The sequence below is a fragment of the Asterias rubens genome, chromosome 1 (assembly GCF_902459465.1).
Source record: "Asterias rubens chromosome 1, eAstRub1.3, whole genome shotgun sequence".
In the NCBI taxonomy this organism is placed as follows: domain Eukaryota; kingdom Metazoa; phylum Echinodermata; class Asteroidea; order Forcipulatida; family Asteriidae; genus Asterias; species Asterias rubens.
In genome coordinates, this window is record NC_047062.1 from 17,319,467 (window position 1) to 17,341,580 (window position 22,114).

Below are 22,114 nucleotides of genomic sequence, written 5' to 3' on the forward strand. Positions count from 1 at the left end.
TATACACTGTGCTTAGTGTGTGTATTCACACCGCATGACCCAACCTTATGCACTGTCATATCGCTCAACGTACACCGTACGAGTACGACTACTGTGCACAAGTCATCCGCACTCGTACCACTAACCCGCTTGCGGATAGCGTACGGGGGGCGTCGTGTCATGCGATGTAGTTACACACATTATTTTTACGCACAGTATATACGGGTGGGTTTTTATACAGCGGCAGTCTTTTTTCAGAGTGAATAATTTGACTGCCTTGAGCAAGGCTATCATCGAAGTTGCGAGATAATAATTAAAGAAAAACACCCTGATCACACGAAGTTGTGTGTTTTCAGATGCTCAGACCTCAAATTCTAAACTTGAGGTCTCGAAATCAAATTCGTGGAAATTAAATTCTTTCTCGAAAACTACGTCACTTCAGAGAGAGCCGTTTCTCACAATGTTTTATACTATCAACCTCTCCCCATAACTCATTACCAAGTAAGGTTTTATACTAATAATTATTTTGAGTAATTACCAAGAGTGTCCACTGCCTGTAAGTCCAAGTTTGAGTCACGGACCATACAATGTAAATCAGTATTTTCACATTTTATATTATTATAGGCTACCTTTCATGTCGTCATTGTCAATTGTAATTTATCACATTTTGCCTTTCCCCATTGAAAGATTCTAATTTCTCCCCATAACATAATTTTGTTTGTCAACCCTCAAGAAAATGTTTAAAAACTGTATAATAATCTGAAACAGTTCACTAAATTTCAAAAAAAAAAAGACATTTCAAATTGCCTTTCTCACATGCCTAAAATATGCATTGGTTAGCTTCAAATCGTACCTCATGTTTTCTGTCCTGCCAAACAGACACAAACCCCAAACAGGTTACATAATTAATAGGTTGGATTCTGAAGGCCTGAATAATAATACAGAACTGCACTCAACTCAAGCACAAACGGAAGGAAATAACCAACAACAATTTAACCACAAAAACCAAATTTTATTTCAGTACATTTTGAGGAAATAGAAAGCACATTACAAAGTGGACTCAGAAAATGTATAAATCCTACCGTGGACTTATGGCTCTACAGAGCTACAGTATACGATTCCTTTGGAACCATGAACATAGTTTAAGTATTTTCGACCATGTGAGGGCGTGTGTGAACTACATTTGCGCAATGCGACGGGTAAAATAAACTCTCTTTTTCATTTAATTTAAGAAAATTACATACTGTACAGACAGTCAAAATATGATAAAACTGTAGATTGTGATGCTCGGAACGTTTCTGTTGAAAGCGCCCTAATGGTCAGAAATGCGATCAATTACTGTGGTATTTCATACTTACTAATAATTATTGAATCAAAGTGTACACAAAATAGGCCTACCCTTTTAAATATTTAACCTACACAAGCCTTAATAAATACATAACTGCGATTATCAAAAATAAATTTCACTTTTGCCTTTTTCTTAGCTACTAAAAATATTACTTTTAACAGGTGAGACTGAAACAATAACAAAACATTGGGATGACGTTTATTGATGTGTGCTATTAGTGTTATTGCTGTAATTGGCATCAACCAGTTAAAGAGTTTATGCAATAAGAATCAGGGTGTAATCTGAAGCTTTGATTCTCTGCTTGTGACGTTTCCTTGTCTTATCGAAAGTATTGGTTCCAATATAGCACAGTTGTGCTAACATTAAATCATTTAATTATGACTACTCAGATCTAATAATAGTAGCATAGGCCTACAATATGAATGACAATTCACTGGGCTTTTGCTGCTTACAAATTTGTTAATTCAACTCAATAATCAATCAACAAGCCCACATTTCCTAGCTGCTTAAGCACAGAAACTGCTAAGTGCAAAGCAGGTGTGCTTACCAGAAAAGGTCACCAGCCAAACTATTACATTTTATTTACCATTCACAACTGGTATCCTGCCAATATTTGCTTAACATGAATTTGTTGGCACTGTTATCTTAAGCAGCTCTGTGAAATTGGGCAATGGTCAATGTCCAATAAAGTGATAATCGACAAGTGATTGGATTTGATGCAGGGTGCAGGCCGGGTCTCTCATCAACCATGTGACTCCAATGAATGACTGTACAACAATATGGCATAATTTATATGCCTACTACGACATAACTCCTGTGTTGGGAATTTTTTACATTCTGAACACTGAAAAATTTGTACCTATACGCACTATTACACTCACTTCTAAAACTAAAATGAAAAAAATTCCAGATACACTGCAATTCCAAGCGAATTGATTGTTTGGTACCATAGAGGAAAGTCACTATCCTTTCATTCCTACAAACAAATATTCACACACACACAAATATTTGAAGAATTTGAAATGTACTGTTCCTTTGAAGCATCATTACACTCACTTCTTAAATTAAAAGAAAACATTCCAGATGCCGCTGCAATTCCAACCATTCAACTTGATTCGACATTTGATTTTTCCCTGAACAAAAAACTATTCATACACAAAAATATTCTTTCTAAACAATTTAAAATTGTGTACCTTTTAAGAATCCTTATATTTTATACTCACAACTAATTTTAAAGGAAAAAAATTCAAATGCCACTGCAATTCCAACCAACTTCCTACAACGAAAAACTATTCACACACGAAACAATTCTTTCTATTTGTACCTTTTAAGCACCATTACACATGCTTCTTTAAATAAAAATTCCAGATGCACTGCAAATCCAACCAACTTTATTATTCCCTATGAAGGGGAAGTCAATATCATTTCTTTCCTACAAAAAATCTATTCACACAAAAACTATTCACAGCCATAACTCATAAATTTACCCCCCAAAACACCAGCTTAAGCACAAAATAGTGACAAATCAACGTAGTACATAATGGGCTAGGCATAAATATGTATTTTGATTTGAAAGTGTTTCGATTAAAGCAACAAAAGAAAACGGAAAAACAGTAAGAGATAAATCACAGAATGGGAACATTTATTTTTCCCCAAGTGCTGCAATTGTGATAATTTGTTGCGAAAGCATTCTTAATGCTATCATTCCTTAAGGAAGCAATACCTGTACTTGCAAAATTAAAGCGAGGAATGAACACACCTTTTCCTCATTTACACAAAAGAAATGTTTTGCTGGTGGAACTTGGGGACTGTCCTGAAATATGTACCATCTTTGAATACTGCAGGAGATTCGGAGGGCCATGTTTTGATAATGTTAATTGTTGTACATTTGATATAGCAGGAAATGGAAACTTGCAAATTTTTGTTTGTTTCGTTCTTTGATTTTAGTTGGTCTATTTTTAATCACCAGTTTGTTGGATTGTTCTGTTGATGGGGAGATTGAAACCTTTGGGTTTTAGGGGCAAAAAGCAATGTTTCCTCCTCGACCTTTGCCCACTTCATATTTGTGCTTGTTCATTTTGTCTTGTGCAATGTACATTAAAAAATAATATGTTTTGTCTGTTGTAACTTTTGAAAAGTGTATGGAAATAAATATGACAGTAAAGGGGCAGGTATTTTGGTGAGAATAACTCTTCACTCCCACCACAGTGTATTTAAGTATAAAAATATATTTTGGGTTCAAATCATGTGTTCAAGTTTTGTCAACAAGTTTCTTTTTAAAATTTGATTGTCCAAAAACGAAAATTCATTTTGACCTTTCCTCCTTACTCAATATTGTGAGTTACATACAAATATCTACTAAAGCAATAAAACTGAAAAGTATTGAATACGTGGTAAATAGCAACACAAAGATACAATTGTGGTATTTGTTACCTAGTAATAAATAAAAATGTTTACTTCCAGGTTTTCAACCAGCAATTATTATTTACAGTTAGTGTAAATAATGTTTTCTTTGAGTCTGTACTTGAAGTACCTTTGTCTAAAATCCATAACAATCTTTAACACAGTGTCACTGAGGCATCTTCAACGATTCCCTTGCAGCACACCGAGTTCTTTCCGTACAATTTCATTCTGACTAGACCCCCACAGCACACCGATGTCTCAGTGTCTATGTACAACTCCCCGCAACACGCCCCGGTAGCAGATGGTAGATGCATTCTCCCATCACATAGAGTATACATTATTGTTGAGTCATCGTCGGCGGACTGTAAACTCCGGCAAGTTCTACTCACGGAAGCCTCTAGTAAGAAGGCCGGGATCCTGGTGGGATCGTTCTCCGAGCAGCAAAGATGGCGTTGAGGATTGTATTGTTGGTTTCCACAGCAACTCATTGACCCAGTTGGGTTGTTATGCAGGGTATCCTCACAGCATTGCTGGTCTGAAGCCATGGAGTCGTATGGCGTCGATCCACAGCACATGAAATCTGGTGTCTCTTTAGGATATCTGTCATGGAAGTTTGAAAATATGAGGATAATTATCGTAAATTTAAAAGTATTGCTAAACTCTCCCAAGTCTTTAAAAATTTAACTCATGTTTTTTCAGAAAATTAAGCAATTTAAATTTCACCACTGACTGAAAGAGTGTGAAATTGGTACAAGATTTTTCTTGTGTAAACTTTAAATCATATGTGGGCCGATTCACTATTGTTGATGTTTGTGTGGTGGGTGGGCATGTACTAAATTCCACACGTGCCACTTTATGTTGCACTTTCATTAAGGAAATTAACTGTTGAACGCTTTTGTAGAGGAAATGTGGTTTCATTGTATAGCTGTCAGGCAGTGTGTAGGCTGGTCCTTTTTCTATTGACATTGCATAGAGGAACACTTTCTCTATGGCCATTGAGGAAAGTGGAAAAATCAGATTTTACTTTCTGTGTTGTGTATACTATCCGCTGATATTTTTGTGTGAAAACTGTGATGATATTATGGGTTTTTGTTGCGACAAAAGATGTTAATGTTTGTAAACTGTTATCGTATACCAATGTCCTTTTTCAAAAATGGAATCTTCACATAAAAAAAAAATCTCCACCAATTACGTGGACAGATATTAAGAGACAAACAATACTAAATTGGTTGATTTGTTTCTTGTGGTAACTCACTAGAATAATATGGTGGCAGGAAATTGGTTGAACAAAATGAAAGAAAAGGTCAATTGGATAAGGAAAATCAAGATTTCATTTGTTGTTTATCACCTGAGAAGGAAAATAAACGTAAATAGTTTGGAGGAAGGACTGCTTCTTATTTTGCAAGTTTGATTTATTGTTGGTCAATACCTGATTGGTGACATCAATCGGACAGGAAGCAAAACAGAACTAAAGAAGAGTTTTTGTTTCCTCGCTGAATAAAAGGTTTTGTTTTTGTTATTGTTTTATTCCCCCTGAGGGGCAGGCCCTTCAATGGCAAAACAGCCTAACTAAAAAAAAAAGTACAATTTGTGAAAAGCAAGTTGGCAGAGGAAAAAGCAATGCACAGAGATTGGCTGCTCTGCCATAAAAGCAATGCACAGAGATTGGCTGCTCTGCCATAAAAAAACAGGTGACAGTGTAAAAAAGTGGCCTAGCTGGGACATGTTACACTTATAGTCTGCTTTTTTTGAAATTTTGAATGAAAACAAAAATGCCATCAGTTTACCCAGAAAGTATCTAATTTAGCATACCATTTAAAAATACTCTGTATTTTAAACTCAATTCAGCTTTTGGCTGCAAAGTTTGAATTTTCTTTAATAAACCAATAATAATAATATTATAATAATACCCAAATATTTGACAGAAGTTGAAAAGCCAGACTCGAGCTCACCTGTGGGCAACTGAGTGAGTGAGTGAGCGGGTGAAAATGTTTGAGTTAGGCTGTTTAGTGATAGAAGGGCTGGGGTGGGGAACCAGGCCAATGCTTACATAACTCCGCTGCAGCAGATTTCACCGGTGCTGTTGTACAGGGATTTGCCACAGCAGTCACCATTTGGCTGCGGGTAGACAACTCCATCACATACGGTTTCTGCCAGTTGGTTAAATGCTGTCCCTCCATTGCAGTCTCTCCTGAAACCCCCTAAAGATAATTGGAGACTTCCATCACAGCAAATGACACTTAAATCAGCCTGCTCTATTAAAGTTGTGCCACAACAAGTCGTCCCTGTAAAGACAAATAAATGAAGACAGATTTAATGAAGTTTCATCTGATTTGCATAATGTGTGTTGGTCAGGGTCTCCTGCAGTAAGCTTGTCATGTCACTAGTCCGTTATCTTTTTCAGCTTATTTCATAAAGCATAGGAATAATTTTCAACTCTGAACAAGCCTGTTGCCTTTAACTGGTTCTCAGGTGTTTTAACTGGCGGACCAACTTTTTATGGGAGAACATTGTAGGTCACAGTCGATTATCTCTGTCAATTGTTTTTCTTTTTTCGCAGTATTGTTCTCCACCCACTGCTGTCAATTTTCCTTAAAAACTGTCATTGGCAGATTTCTTTTTTTCTATGCGCCAGGAGAGTTTTTCTGACAGATATGGCGCTTTACAAATGTGTGTTAATATTTTTATTTAATAATTAATAACAAAATTGCTTTGATTTAACCTTGACAGACTTTTAAAATGACTCTGAATTATAAAATGGATTAGGGCTAGAGTGGGGGGAGGAGTCTGGGGCATATTGGAAACCAACAATAGCAGAAAACGCGTTAAACAAAACAGTAGATTTACCTTTAGCAACTCGTTCATGAAGAACACCCCCACAGCAAATGTCTCGCTCTGGGTTGTAACCTCTGACCCCATCACAGCACTCCCCTGCCCCAAATTTGTTGACACCCGTTTCGTACACCACCCCTCGGCAGCATGTCTGGTGAGGACCAATCAGGATCAGCCCACAGCACTTGTGGTCGGACGGGTTGTAGGGTTGGTTCCCACACAGGAGTGGAAACAGCGCCATCTCCGAGACCGAACGGATGATTCCATTTTTATCGCAGGTGTGGGTGGTTGTATCGTAGGCTCTGTTTCTACAGCATCTAAAAATGAAGGCAATTTCAGGGTGTTCGTAAATATCAATCTTAACACTACTAGTAAGGTTGCCTTCGTGAGCAAACTAACTTTATTTAATTATTTTAAAGAGAAATACTCTGCCAGGGTCAAAACTTCAGGCTGTTAACTGCTGTTTGCATTTGTACTAGGTTATGAATCGTATATAAACTTAAACATGTTTAATGTGCTTGGACAAAATCATAAACATGAAGTTGCCTTCGTGAGCAAATTAACTTTAATTTGAATTTTTTACACTAGATTAGTTTGACATACTTTGCTGTAAGGGCAGGTATGTTGTCCACTCTCCCACTACAGCAACTCTGGTATCTTGGTACGTATGACCGTGTGCTTCGATGACAGCACATCTTTTGGTTGCCATTCTTGTCTTGAAGGGAATGAATGGTGCCCATACAGCACATCTCAGTCAGAGGGTCTAGGATGTGAGGTCCGCAGCCATTGCTGATCCGGTTCTTTGATCTCACCATCCCATGAAAACAAACCTACAATACAACATTTTATGATTGTTAGTAAATGATTGAACAGTTTTATTTCTCAGCCACAAGGCACTTCTCACAAACTCTCAAAAATCCTCTTTGTATTACTGATTTGTATTCTTTAAGTGCCCGCTTTTTTCTCAATTTTGATTCTAAAATGCCCAGCTTTCTTTATGCTTTTTCAAAATTTTGTTGAAACAATGTTTTGGCACAGTCTTTCTCACCAAAGCAAGATCTTGCTGATTTATGTTGCCGTTTTTCATCTTAAAGCTTAAATTATTTCCTGAGTGCCCTCCCATGATAACATCTTACACATTATGGCACTTTTTGAGAACATAACAAGATTATATGCAACTGTATGATAATGGCGCTTTCAGAATACATCAAATATATCATACATGTACATTGTATGCCCAAATAGCAAGTGCTTATTACTGGGTCAGTCATTCCAATCACATCAAAATTCTAAAATGTTGGTGAGGTATGACCTAGGAGATGAGGATATTTGAGGTCACCTGGACCCAATTGCGTAAAGCCTATAAGCACACAAATTTGCCAAGCACTAAACAGGTTCCCAGCCAAAATTACTTGCAATGTTGTGAATGGTGCCCCACTTAATTTTTGCTAAGCAAAGAAATTCATCTAGGGGTATTTTCTGCTTAACAGCTTTTTGAAATTGGGCCCTTCAGGCAAGTAGGCCTGTGAAGGGTTTTAATCAACACAAAAACATAAAACCTACCTGCGTTTGGGAATTATAGCTCCTTGTTCGACGCCAGTTCCTGCTCAAGCAGAGCCGATCATCCGTTAAAGATGTCTTCTTCACAGGACGGTTAGCGTTTATATCACACAGATGTGTGTCTTGAAGAAGATATCGTCCACAACAAGAGCTTGTATTCGCTGGAACATCAGGGTAGAATACATCTATTGGGAAAAGGGAGAAGCTAAAGTGTTATCAATGGCTGTGAGAGTTTTGGGATGGGGAGTTTGGATTGAGTTTAAGAGAGGGGGGGGGGACGAGAAAGAGTGAGAGGGGAAAGACGTCATGTTGCCGTTACAGGCTGGTTTTTAAGAATTTCAATCTGAAATCTTTAGGGCTGAACTAAAGTTGGTAAAATACAATTCATTAATTTTGTTTGTATTTAATACTGAAATTGATGAACTAATATTTCATAAATTGCATTAACAAAGAAATTTTGTAGAAACTGTTAACTTTTGAGATTTCTCAGATTGTTAAAAGTCTCACCATTTGATCTTCCTACACAACAGGTTGCCTTGCTCGGATTATACGCCAACATGCCCGTTTCCTTATCTCGGCAACACTGTCCACCCTCGACTGGGAACACTTCCTCGCCATGTCGACCATTAATGGGGCAGCAAGTTTGTGTGATGGGATCGTAAGGCCTGTCCCCACAGCAAACGTCACTTGGGGTTGATTTACCATGGAGGGTACCGGCACAACACAGGTGAGTGTTACTGTTGAAAGCATCTGTTGAAGTTGAAATGGAACCAGTGTTGTTTTTTAAAATTCATCAATTGATTTTTTTTGGTTTATATATTGCTTTTATTTTGAACTTTGAGTTTGTGAGTAAATTATTCACAAAAATGTGTGTGGACCATTTAACATTCCCATCACAACCTTGATTATGTTTTCTTTTACTCTAGCAATATGTTGTATTGCAACCTCTAGATGAGCAAACCCCGGCACCATTGTGACATACATTCCAAATTGGATTGGGGGTTTGTCATCTCTGAGTATTACATAACTGCAGCAGAGCTTGAAATTTTAAATTTCTTTAAAAAAGAAACAGTAAAGGAACACAAATTATTAACAACAACAAGATTATAAGTACACATGGGCAGAAAATTGTACATTATCAGCTTATATTTATTAAAACAATTTGGCGTTACCTTGGCCACAACACTGCATTGCTTCGGTCTTTGGATGCAGTCGACCCTGACAACATATTGATTCTGTTTGCAGGTATGAGAGCTGTCCGCAGCATCCCTGAACTCCGCTAACCTCCGGTATTCCATCCTGAAGGATGCCAAGGCAACATGATGCTCTGTTAGCATGGTACACCTGACCATCGCAACATTTTCCATTACCTGCAGATGGATTAAAGGTAGGGTTTTAGATTGATTTTTCTCGACATAATGCTAATTTCACGTAATGGTGATATAAAGGCAAAATAATTATCAATCAAAGTCACCTGTGAAAGTTTCAGCTGAGTCTCTTATTCTCTGAGAAAAGAGCAAAAAACTGTTCCAGTGTTTTCACACAAAAACATTAAGCGAGGTAAAGCGAGTAGGTACCAACCGCATCTCTAGTTTCAGTCAACCCTAAAAAATCTTCTCCTTTTCAAATGTTTTGAGGTGAAAAATCATTCAAAACCATGTTACTACAAAGGAATCCTCCTTCAAAATAGTTTATACTATCAACAGCTGCAGATGTTCTCACCAATTACTTTTTTATGATCTTTAATTTTTAAATCTATGACTCTTCCTCCTACTGTTAATATTTTCCCATTATTCAGCTCTCAGCTGCCATGGACAAAAGTGATTTTTAACAACCATGAGTAAAAGCTATAATCTTCAAAAATAATGGTTCCATTTTGTAAACGGATGCCCTGTTTTTAGTTCAATTTCAGGAAGATCGGACCACCCAAACTCCAGCCCCACACGCATCTCTATAGCTATGGAAGATGTGATTACCGATAAGAGAAACTGCATCAGCACAGCAGAACTCTGTGTTGGGGTCATAAGTTACAGTTCCACAGCACTCCATTCTTTCAGATGTCCTGTTAGATACCGTTTCACCACAACAGAGTTGGTGTGACGTGTCATAGGATTGTCCACCACAGCAAGCCATTCTACTGTTTCTTGATACAACCTAAAACATGTAAAGGAAATACAGTAAGGTTGTAACATATACAGGGTTTTGCCATTAACTTCTATGAGCTGCCTTTGATGTTCCCTCTTAACTTTAATTTGTTGTCAACCCAGTTTTTAAAGATTTCCTTCTGAGCAAAAACTAGGTTTGTTTTGAAGGTTTTGTGTACAAGTATCAAAACAACTAAAGTTGTTGGTGTAATTAATTGTGATATCATAACAGTAGAGGGCAGTACTGCCTTTGTTCTAAGGAAATGAATCATGCTGGGTTTTTCATCAATTGGAAGTACTTTCTTTTTTCAAACAACAGAGGGCAGTACTCCAAGTTCTTGGAGTGAATTACCAAAAGATGAAAGGATAATCATACAATCAGGAACAATGATTGTGTAGAATATCATTGTTAGTTTAATATAAACAGTAGAGGGCAGTACTGCATTAGGATGTGATTTCTTTCTTTCAATTTGTAACTTTGACTTGATGTTACGATGACTCAAATTATTGTGTACCACTCTCCCATAAAATGTTCTGAAAATTTACCTCACTGAGTATTCCATCACCTGATTGACAACACCTTTGAATCACAGGGTCAAAGGTCAAATCAGAGCCACAGCATTGACCTTTGCCCTTCCTAGGTACCAGAGACATTCCCATGGAGTCGGTAACTGAGCAGCATGTATCATGGGCTGCATCCATAGCATGTCCCCCGCAGCATGTGGTCAAGTCTGTGGATAGAAATTGTGCGCAACAAGAGGGTTTCAGGCTAGTCTAGATCTTCAGTATTTATCTTTTTCTTGAGAAAATAGAATTAGCCTTATCATTTTTAGCCTTTGAGAAAGACTCTGCTAGGGTCGAAACGTCAGGCCATTGACTAACCCTTTTCCTTAAGATTTTGTAAAAATTTATTTTCTTTTGTATGAGTTTTGAGGCATTGCATGTTGAGGTATCAATATATTTTTAGTTTGCAGTAGTACCACATGTTTATATCTTCTTTGCTGTTTGGATTTGTTCATTTCAGAACTAATCAATCTTCAGAATTCTACACAGCAAAGTTTATATGTATATATATATACACATGTTGTTACCCCAAACTGAATGATTATACAATTTTTTGTTTGCCTTCAAAACAGTTTTTCAAATTCATACTGTGACACCCTGAACTCTTTTTTCATTTTTCACAGAATGTTTTTAATAATACATCTCCTAAAAATATTGTTTTAGCTATTATTTGTTAAATTGCTGAAGACATGGTGTAAAAAGTGTGGTTCATTCATGAACCAAAATAAAAGTGACAATTTTAAAAGCTTTGTATAAAGTTGATACTGGTGTTTATCTTCCGAATCAAAACGTGTAATTTGAGAGAGACAAGACAAATTTTGTATAAAAGCATCCTTAAAATCAGTTTCCTAAAGGCACTGGACACCTTACAGAATTCTCACTTGGTGTATCCCAACACATGCATAAGTAACAAATCTGTGAAAATTTTAATTCAGTTGGTCATCGAAGTTGCAAGAGAATATTGAAAGAAAGAAAACAACCTTGTTGCACAAATTTGTACTCGTTCAGATGCCTGGTGAAGGGCTTCACAGGCCTCAAGTATTTTTATTAATTGGATGAGAAAATACATTTTTCTCAAAAACTACGTTTCGAGGAGCCTGTTTTATACTTAAAACAGCTCTCGTTTACCAAGTAAGATTTTACGTTAACAACTAATGAGTAATTACCAATAGTGGCCAGTGCCTTTAAACGAAATGTGCTGAACTGATTTCAAAGCCTGGTGGTATACATGTACACGTTTCTCGATAGATGGTGTAAATGAATTCCTTGGAGAAGAAAAATCTTGTTAAAGGTTATTATTTTTCCTCATGCAAAACTAGCTTACCGTCTGTCATAGTGTACACTTTACTGCCACAGCACATCTGGGTTGTGACGTCATAGGGGATGTCGCCGCCGCAACACTGTCGCTGACCAGACACCGACAGAACTTCCTGCCCACAGCAACTAGATGACAAATTGTCGTATAACTGTTTCCCGCCTAAAAACGAACAATAATGTCTGCATTTAGTCAATATGTGGTGTTCAAACAGCAGTTTAGGTTGTTGAAATTGTCACGTACTTGATGACATAAACATTGTCAGCTATTTTATTACCAGAATTGGTAATTATAGTATTACGCAAAAAAAAACACTTTAAAATTAGTGTATTTCATAGAATGACAATTTAAAACTCACTTATTTATTTCCTTCTGAATTTCAGTTTATAAAATGCCTATATTATCAAATTTAGAGATAAAATAGCATCTGCTAGTCTTCTTTTATAATAAGAACGAATGTGTCAGCACGCCTACACTACTGAAGAATGAACACAAAATCTGAGTGTTTCGTTGGCGTCCACAATGTGACCCCAGGTTGCTCATCATAATGTGTGGTAGAAGAACACTTTGGGAGGGAACGGAATATTACTCGTCTCAAAACCAACGATGCCGGATGCCGCTTGTCGCATAATATGAACAAGTGGAATCATAACCATCTCTTTCGCTTTGGGGTGGCTGGGATGGGGCGGGGAAGGGGAGTGGGAGCAAAGACATAATTTTGGGGTTATTTAATGTACCAAAACTTTTACGAATTTTTCGTTTCCATTTTGGGGGGTTCCTGCTACTGTCTGTTACCATGGAGCTATAACAACCCTCAAATGCTTATTAAAAATTGCAGTGGGAAACATCAGGAAAAGGAAGTTAAGTACAAATTGCAGTTCAGATTCACCGTGAATTCACGCCCGAGTTGATTTCTCACTCTACTGTTGCTTTTAAAAAAAGTTACAATTCATAACTTTAAAAAAAAAATCTCAATTAAAAGAAAATAGGGAATTTCCACTTCCGGCACAAAACATCAACAACAACTCGTGATGGTGACGTGTTGCCATTTGATCCTTGGCCCATTGTCAATGACGTAGTGTAGACGTCAGAAGGGGAAGTTCAAGTTTTTAAGTGGGGCACAACGTTGGCACGATGCTTAACCAAACAAACACCAAAATGAAGACCATTGGTTTTAGGGAGAGGTACGAGCATGGCATCTTTGACTTCTCACGACAAAACTGTAATCACAGCTTTTATTGGACAAGTTTTATAATATGGTTTTATGCTGGTTGTTTTTAAAGATTGATTCCTTAGTTGCCTTCTTCTTCGTCTCATTAAAAGTTTGGAGGGGGGATTTACTAAGAAGTGTCGAGCACCTTCCCCGGGGGTCTTAATTTTATAGAATTCCCAGCTGAGCGAAAATAAGCAGGAAACCAGTCACAAATTGCACGTGTGGCATGGTACTTGAGCTGGTAACCTTGTTCTGGTATATACATTATAAGCAACATTCTGCTCACTGCATACCTTGAAGTACTCAAGCAGACGACACTGCTTAAAATCCCAAGCTGAGCGGGGAAAAAAAAACAAAAAACTTAGCTGGCAACCTTGTAAGTAAACATTCTGCTCTCGGTTACATTGATGTGCTTAAAGGCAGTGGACACTATTGGTAATTACTCAAAATAATTATTATCATGAAACCTTTCTTGGTGTTGAGTAATGGGGAGAGGTTGTTGGTATGAAACATTGTGAGAAACGGCTCCCTCTGAAGTGCCATAGCTTTCGAGAAAGAAGTAATTTTCCACGAATTTGATTTCGAGACCTCAGATTTAGAACTTGAGGTCTCGAAATCAACCATCTAAACGCACACAACTTCGTGTGACATCGATGTTTTTCTCTTTCATTGTTATCTCGCAAGTTCGATGACCGATTGAGCTCAAATTTTCACAGGTTTGTTATTTGATGCATATGTTGAGATACACCAGCTGTGAAGGCTAGTCTTTGACAATTACCAATACTGTCCACTGCCTTTAAGCTGCTCTATGATATTGCTCTCTGTTTATAAAAAAAATCTGGCGTTGGCTTCTTCGAATTTGTTCTCGTTAACATAACTCGTCCGATGACGTAAATTCTGACTTGCTTGCCCACTTACCTTGCCACTTATTGACATTTCTCAGAAGACGTACGGGGGTGTAAGACTTGGCATTGTTCTGGATTTGTGGGTTAATCGCTGAGGCCCAGTCCAAACAACTTCCAAGGGTTTGAACTTTAAAGTTTCAACTTTGAAGGATAAAATATTCCCACAAATAAAGGCTTTTTGAAGTAAACCGAAAGAAATTCAAATCTATTTATTTTGAAATAACTTAGCGAGAATGTTTTGAAAACCGAAAATGGTATGCTCGAAATACTGTGTACAAAAATGCTTTCTTTTTATTTGTATATAAAAAATATCGCTTAATTGGTATTCAATGCAGTAATATTGAAAGTAGTTTTAGGACTACTTCAAGCGCATAACTTTTTAAAATAACTGATTTTGCCAAAGCCATTGTTTCGAAAATGGTATGTTATGAGAGTCACTCAACCGTTAATGGTATGGTGCTATCGTGTGTATCAAGGCTAGGACTAGTTTTACCAAAAAGTGAACAAATTCTGTAAATGGCCATTGTTATCAGATATTTCATAATCACTGTAGGTAAATCCCTTGCCATGTTTCTCATTCATGTTAAAAAGGGACGTCCCACCATGCAAGATGATGAAATTGGGGACAAAACAAAATGTGCTTTTAGCACGTGCGCCATTATTGTTTAAAAATAAAACTTACAGCAGTTTTGACCAATGCCGTCGCTTGCATCGTGTACGTGACCATCACAGCATACGTGGGTGATGGGACTGTACTCGATTTCAGTGGAGGTCACGGGGTCCTTGCATGACAGATGCTGAACTCTTGTTCCTAAATAAAGTAAAACACAAGTTGTTGAAACATTATAGGCAAACCAATAAACACATACAAACATTGTCCTTTGAACCATGGGTAGGTACTTTTTCACGATGTCAATTTTTAACGGGAAAATAAAGACTACATCCATAAGAAATGTCGTCTGCAGTTCTCCCCTAAAATTGTGTTTCCATGTGTTTTGGCACCATGGAAAACTTTGAAGCACTGATGACAAAGGCCAATGTGCAAAGTTGACCCGGGCAGGCAGGTTGTTTTCCCCACGCAATAACAAAATTACAAGTGTGTTTTTAAGAAATTCCCTTCCGTATATTATGTTATTAGTCTAGGTTCAAGACGCTCGTGCCTTCGCCGATAGAAAGCTTCACTCTTATAACAGGGCGTCTTGAACCATAGAGAAATGTCCTTTTTCTATGCTTGAACCAAAACTATGCGGGTTACGTTCAGAACGATGGGCCGTGGAAACACTTCGCGGAGAAAAGTGTTTTATATTATGTCTGCTTTAAAGTTTCTGTTCTGATTTGTGGTATATTTTTTGCTGAAGAAAATGTTTAGTGTGAACATAAAAGAATAATAGGCCTAAAATGTTAATTGTTAAGCATCACGTGTATATGTTAGTGATAAATGAGCAAAGGAGGTTTCTTGAAGCTACATTTTTCTCTCATGATGTTTCAGCATTCAAGAGGTACCAAGACGAGAATGGAAAGCTGAAATAAGTTTGTTGTTTAATAAAGTTTTCCATTCATTAATACACTCGTGAGTAAATTGTTCTCAAAGTCCGGGAAGTCATTTTAATTTGCTGATTGATAAGGCCTACAGTATAATAGTGAAGAGTTCAAGGGTTACAGGCCTACTCATTTATTACGGTATGCATGTAACCAGCTTATTATATCCAAATGCAACACTTTGCAAGTACTATTATGCAATCATTTGATTAAGTACTGGATTAAAATTATCTATTGCCTATATCGAATCGTCCACTGTAGCTCAGAAAATCCTAGAAAATAGAGATCATTCATTCGGAAGAAACTTGTTCCACTGAAACAATAAACTGCTTCGTGTGTTTAAGTGTCTCGTAAATGGAAATCACTTCGTCTTTCTTATTACAAAAACATGTTTCACACTTTTCCCCGAAATGTGTCGAACAGAAGGTTATCAAACGCGCAAAAAGCATATGTCGCACATACGGCACTTTTCGATGTGATACAGATGGCTGTGGGAAGACAATTTTTCCCATCTGAGTGCGGCCATCTTGATTTTCTCTCATCCAAATAGTTAATTATATGCTCTTTTTATGAGAAAGGGCTGGGAAGGCACATTTTTTGGATGACATTTTGTTTGCCTTTCCTTAGACGGCCTCTGCTTGTTATATAATAAGTATTGTATTGTCCGAAGAATTAAAATAAATTAATAAGTAAATATAACGAAACCGAGGCAGGAAGGAGAAATGGTCTGGGTTTGTTTTGTGCAATGAGTATTAGCGTTACCCACTGTGATGGATATACGGGGAACATGACCAAGATGGCGGCAGTGTGATAAAGCCTATTCAATTATTTTACTACCGAGTCGTTTCTAAAACCAATCATTATTGAACGTCCTATTGACGTTATATTTGAAGAATCATCAACAAAAGAAAAACAAGTCAAAGTTTGTTAGAGATTACACCAACAAAAATGAAAGTTTACTGTGAACCGTAAACTTGTTGAACATTTGGCATTCCTTTGACATAAAGAGAAAGTTATGTTGTGAGATTTATTTTTGAAAAGATTGTCCCAAAGAATACAAGCTTGCACATGTCTCAAAATTATTATGATGAAATTTTGAATTGCGTTGCATAATTACATAGGCTCCTAAGTACTTTTCTGGGAGATGACTAACTCAGATGTAATTCCAACGTGCTGATCGTTAGTTTCAACTAACGCTTGAACGTTTTAACATCTCATCATTTAAAAGTTTACTGTATTTTATATATATCAACAACAACAAAACCCTTTTTGCTATTAATTATCATAATAAGAGTGAGTGGAATACTTAACTTCATGCCAGCACTTAATTTTTGCATCACGTGCTCGTTCAATGTCGGCATGGAACGCGAAGGGCAAAACAAAAATAGGTTAAAACACTACATTTTAAATTGTAAGGATGTCTATATTTCATGAATGTCAGAGGATTCTGTCCCAATCAGTTTTTTACCAGAATTTGTTTCAATGTTCAAAAAGGTCATTATTTAAGCTTGGAGTTTGTCTGCTTCTTTATTTGATTCTCTAAATCACAATCAGCAGGACAAATAAAAAGTTACGGAATTTTTTGAACGAGGAAACGAATGTAACAACCGGGATCCGTTCTCCTAAAAGACGAGGTTGGGTGTTCTACTTGATTCGTAGTTAGGCGGAAATATTCCTCTTTTAGTTTTGTTATTACAGTTACTTTTTTGTTTTCATTTGCAAGATATTATATACCTATCTTATGAACTTTTAGATTTTTGTCAATGTTCGCTAGGTTGAAATCCTTGTACTCTTTAGTAGGCCTATGTACTCTTTAGAAGTACCCCCCCCCCCTTTCTTGAAAATAAGTTTCTCATGATAATTAATATGCAACTTACCCCTTACGAAAGCCATCATGAAAAGTAAAAAGTGTGCGGTGGATACACTCATTTCAAAAAACGACGATTTTCACCCTGGCACCGCTGTCAAAAAGCAAACGAATTAAAGCACTGAAGAATCCTTGAGCATGGACTGGATTCACGCACGTTGAGGCATGTGTCGCTGTATTGTGACAGAACTATGCAATCGGGTTTTTTTATACATCGCGGTTGTGTGTGTAATTACGTCACTGCCCATAAATAGATATAGGGGAGGGCTATATAACCCCCTCCCTTTTTGTGGCCGATTTCCAGGTCGGCCTGGCACACTAGATGGCCAAGGCTGTCATGTGACCTGGAAACCGGGTCAATTCTGACCTTGGTCAAATTTCATAAAGCACATCTGTAAAGCACATCTGTGCTTAGCAAATTTTTTCTGATACGCATTTTGCAGGGAACCAGTCTCAAATAAAATAGCCTGTATACTATTTTTGTCTGGTAACTTGTCTCTGCTATTGCTAAGCAAGATTTCTGTGCTAAGCTTTTTGTGCTTAACAGTTCTATGAAATTAGGCCAGGTACAATTTATTTTTTAGTTCTTGGAAGACTGACACCAGCCTAAATCCTGGGTCAGAAATCGAGACCGTTCGACCTCCAATAGTCAAACGCATTTATAGAATTCAGATCAGACTGAAACTCTCGCGAAGGTTCGTCTGTAATTCTGATGTGATGAACTTGGGTTGAAGTTGCGTGGTTGATGCAGGACGGCAGCATATAAAGAGACCTTTTGACGCCATTTTTGACGAGTCAGAACTATCTCGTTGTTTATAAAGCAATCGCACAACATCGGTCAACAGTATTGTCCAAACGGGCCCACACTTCGTGTATCACAACTTTTATATAAAATAACAAACCCGTAAAAATTTAGGCTCAATCGGTCCGTCGGAGTCGGGAGAAAATAACGGGAAAACCCATGTTTCCGCACGTTTCGCCGTGTGACATGTGTTTAGAATAAATCCGTTATTCTCATAATCGAGAATTGATAACTGTTCTAATGTTTTCTCAAAAAGTAAAGCATTTCATAGAATAATATTTCAAGGGAAGTCTTTCACTATTACCTTCTGTAAACCCTGTAAGTAGTAAATCTGTGAACTTTTAAGTGTTGGTTTAAGCGTCCAATGGCTTTAACGAAAATTAATTGTCATGTTTTCGCTTGCAAATCTGCGTTGTCACGGAAAATGGCCGGAAAAAGAATCGCCCCAAGGTAAGCTTACTCAAAACGGATCCATGTTTTTTAACTTATTGTGACCTAAACGGTAAACCCAAGTCGATTTGTCATCCAACAACATCCTGGACATTTTTTGGTGTGTAATTATTTTACTTTTTACGTTAATTTATGTTAATTTTAAAATTATGTTTTAATTTGCAAGGATTGCAACTCATTGTTGTTATGACTTGGTTCGACATTATTGTTCGTTGTAGCAGTCTACATCATAATTTTTTTATAAAGTATTTTCGTTTTTATTTTTACCATTTGGAAACAAACAGAGTAACACACTAGTTTATGAGAAAGTCTGCAAACTAACGAAATAACAGTGAACACAATTAAATAAAATGATTCGTTTTCATTGAAAAAAATACCTTTTTAATTTTAGAAATTTTGGAACATGTTCCTGTAAAAAGCTTATGGATTGAGCGATCACGTTGGCACACAAAGGTCACGGAACTAAGTTCGCGGTAGTTGTGAAACAAGTGGACTGATGAAGTATGGTGTTCGGTCGATGCCTAACTTTTCAATTTCAAATTTTTTTCCCGATCGTATCCAATTAAAATATCACAATTTTTATTGCCATACTTATATCAAGTTTATATTAGTCATAGTATTTCAGTTTTCTTATGTTTAATTAACGGACTCATTAATTAACCCATTTCAATAAACACCACCCTAAACCGTCAAAAGAATAATAGCTCGTAGAAACAAGGCGTGGTCGAAATGCTGACGTTACGACATGGTTCTAAACTAGCTTGGCCTCGCCAAAACATAGTCAACTCAAAGAATGAGTCTGTATCGGTAAGTTTACAACAAACTGTCAATGTTGTTTTATTTTTCTTTGGCAAGTTTTGGATGAATCATTGTGTTCAAATCACGGATTTTCTTTAAAACGATTTGATACATATTTAACTCCGTAGGCTATCTTTAGTTCTGATCAAGTTTGCTGAATCAATTCCTCCTTTAGTTTACACTGTTTACCACAAAGATGTGGCAGAGAGACCGAGCAGTGTTGAATGCCGCTGTCAGATGCAATTGTGTCTGCCATGCAATACTGTCCGCTCCGGACACTTTTGCATATGCAATTGTGTCCGGGTCTATGCAAAAACAGTCCGGTGGACATAATACATGACTGTACATGTATGTGCGCGCGTAAGCGAGCGGGCATGCACTGAACCTGCGTATAATATGCAGCATGAATATTCACGTGTTTTATGATTGCAGGAATACCCAACAGCCGAACATTTCCCATGTCATTCATGACATGCACTTAGCTTGTAAAAAAAATGGCAAACGTGTTCCGTCGACCAAGGGCGTTTAATATTCTGCAAGGACGGTTTTGCACGGGGGCGGACATAATTGCATTATGCAGCAGCGTCCGGGCGGACACGATTGCATATGCAAAACCGTCCGGCGGACATTATTGCACATGCAATAATGTCCTCCGGATAGTAATGAATAGAGGACATAATTGCATGCATCTGCGTGCAAAGAAGCTTGAATGAAAGAAAGGCTATTGTTGATAATAATACAACCATTGAACAAGGACGTCGGACATAAAGTGGGGCAGATGGGGGAAATACCGGTTAGTAAATAGAGGGGAATGTGCTTTTCAAATTCAAGCACAAAGATTTGCAACAACAGTCATCAGAGTATTTTATGAGAATGATATTATTATAGGGACATCGCATATAAAAACATAAATGTAAAGCTTTGGTTCGCTTGTTATTCTACCCATCATACTTTTTAAAGGACATTATGCGATATATATAGGAGAGAGCGAAAAATATCATTCTCGAAACTTTCTTTACTCTTTCTTTACGCTAAATTCCATTACGCTCAATCATCGAAGGGACCTGACGTGCTGTGGCTATTTTGCATATATGGTCTTCGTTTGACATAAGAAAGCTCATTCTCGAAAACAAACACAGCAAGCAAAGTTTTCTAAAAGTATAAAAGGTTTTATGTTTAAGGGTAACAGCCTACAACTATAATGTTAAATTGGCCGGGGTGAAAACGGCGAAACCAACCTTGTTTACTATAATGTCAGTGTCACTCTCTTTTTATTGTTAAACCGTATATAGAGAAGTTTTGTATTCTTGTTCAAACTATTGCAGCGCTTGTTCTTGTAGATCTTTTAATTTGCAATTTTCTAAATGTGATTTTTAATGCTTGCTGGCGAATAAATTGAAAATGAAATGAAATGAACGTTTTAGCTGAGTTGAACGAGGCCTACTGTCCCAGTTTTGAGTGAAGGCGGAAACAAAAAAGTTCCATTTTAGGCTGACCTGTGTTTCAGACATTCAAACAATGGGCTTCACTGCCGAGAACCGTGCATTCCTGGTTTCAAAATTTTGAAACAACACGGAAGTGGGGGATAGGATTTGCCACAAGATCACTCGCAACAAGGTCATCATGTGTATCATCATGTTACCTGTGACATCACATTGAGCCACAAATCCTGGATTTACTGCAGGCCAAACAGTGTAACTACTTTTTGTTTATAAACAGACTAAATTATGAAGAAAGTGGCACTTTTCGAAACTTGTTATTCTTGCCTGCCATGAAAATCTATAAGAGGGTGTTACTTTTTTAAACAATGTGGTATTTTTTTCTTTTACATTTCAAAAGTAAGACAGCAAATGCATGGGTTCAAATCCCATAAAATAACGGAAAGAAGAAAACACCGGATTCGAACCCATGCATTTGTACTGTTTCATTAAGACCATGATGTTTGTTGCATATTAGTTTGCTTTCAGATACTTTGAGAAAGGCTTCAGGCGGTGAAACATTAGCTCTTTTTTTTCTTTTAAATAAAGCAATTCTTGAAATTAAGAATACCCACAGCAATTTGTTATAATTTATGTCATACCTTATAAAACAAAAGGGCGTCAATTATTGTTAAAACTGTTGGGATATGCTGATAGGTCTAAAGTTTGAGCAGACTGCTTTGAATTTGCCAACCATGCCCGAATTATGTGCGGCGACCAATATGCCATTTAAACCATGGAGGTAGAATTTTGATAAATTCAACAAGTAGTCGGAACCGGGTCTTATTATTATTGGCTTACTCAATTCATTTTATAGTTAAGCTAGTAGGTTGAAGTTTTTCCCATTGAATATCATCTTGCCCGGCCGCCCACGTAAAGCAGACTTGTAAAGTCCCATTGGTCATCTTCTGCCAATT

General features: G+C 37.2%; 1 protein-coding gene and 1 long non-coding RNA gene across 2 annotated transcripts; one reads left to right on the plus strand and one right to left on the minus strand.

Moving 5' to 3' along the window:
• Positions 1-976: 976 nt before the first annotated feature.
• LOC117289880 (Kruppel-like factor 18) lies at positions 977-17,831 on the minus strand. Its single transcript, XM_033771072.1, has 12 exons — positions 17,680-17,831; positions 14,946-15,074; positions 12,155-12,307; positions 10,813-10,997; positions 10,099-10,276; positions 9,295-9,492; positions 8,630-8,872; positions 8,126-8,307; positions 7,166-7,392; positions 6,578-6,879; positions 5,781-6,015; positions 977-4,330 (listed from the first exon to the last, which is right to left on the minus strand). Exons 1-12 carry the CDS (start codon positions 17,729-17,731, stop codon positions 3,886-3,888), a joined length of 2,529 nt encoding a protein of 842 aa, XP_033626963.1. The 5' UTR covers positions 17,732-17,831; the 3' UTR covers positions 977-3,885.
• LOC117289889 lies at positions 8,766-10,103 on the plus strand. Its single transcript, XR_004518993.1, has 3 exons — positions 8,766-8,849; positions 9,368-9,509; positions 10,024-10,103. It is a non-coding gene; the product is annotated as an uncharacterized LOC117289889 (long non-coding RNA).
• Positions 17,832-22,114: the final 4,283 nt, after the last annotated feature.

Coding starts and splice junctions, on each gene's coding strand:
- LOC117289880 (XM_033771072.1), bottom strand. CDS start 17,731: ATGAGTGTATCCACCGCACACTTTTTACTTTTCATGATGGCTTTCGTA. Junction 10,998..12,154: donor AGTGTACACTATGACAGACG/GTAAGCTAGTTT, acceptor TTCTATCCACAG/ACTTGACCACATGCTGCGGG. Junction 6,016..6,577: donor TCATGAACGAGTTGCTAAAG/GTAAATCTACTG, acceptor TTGTCTTTACAG/GGACGACTTGTTGTGGCACA.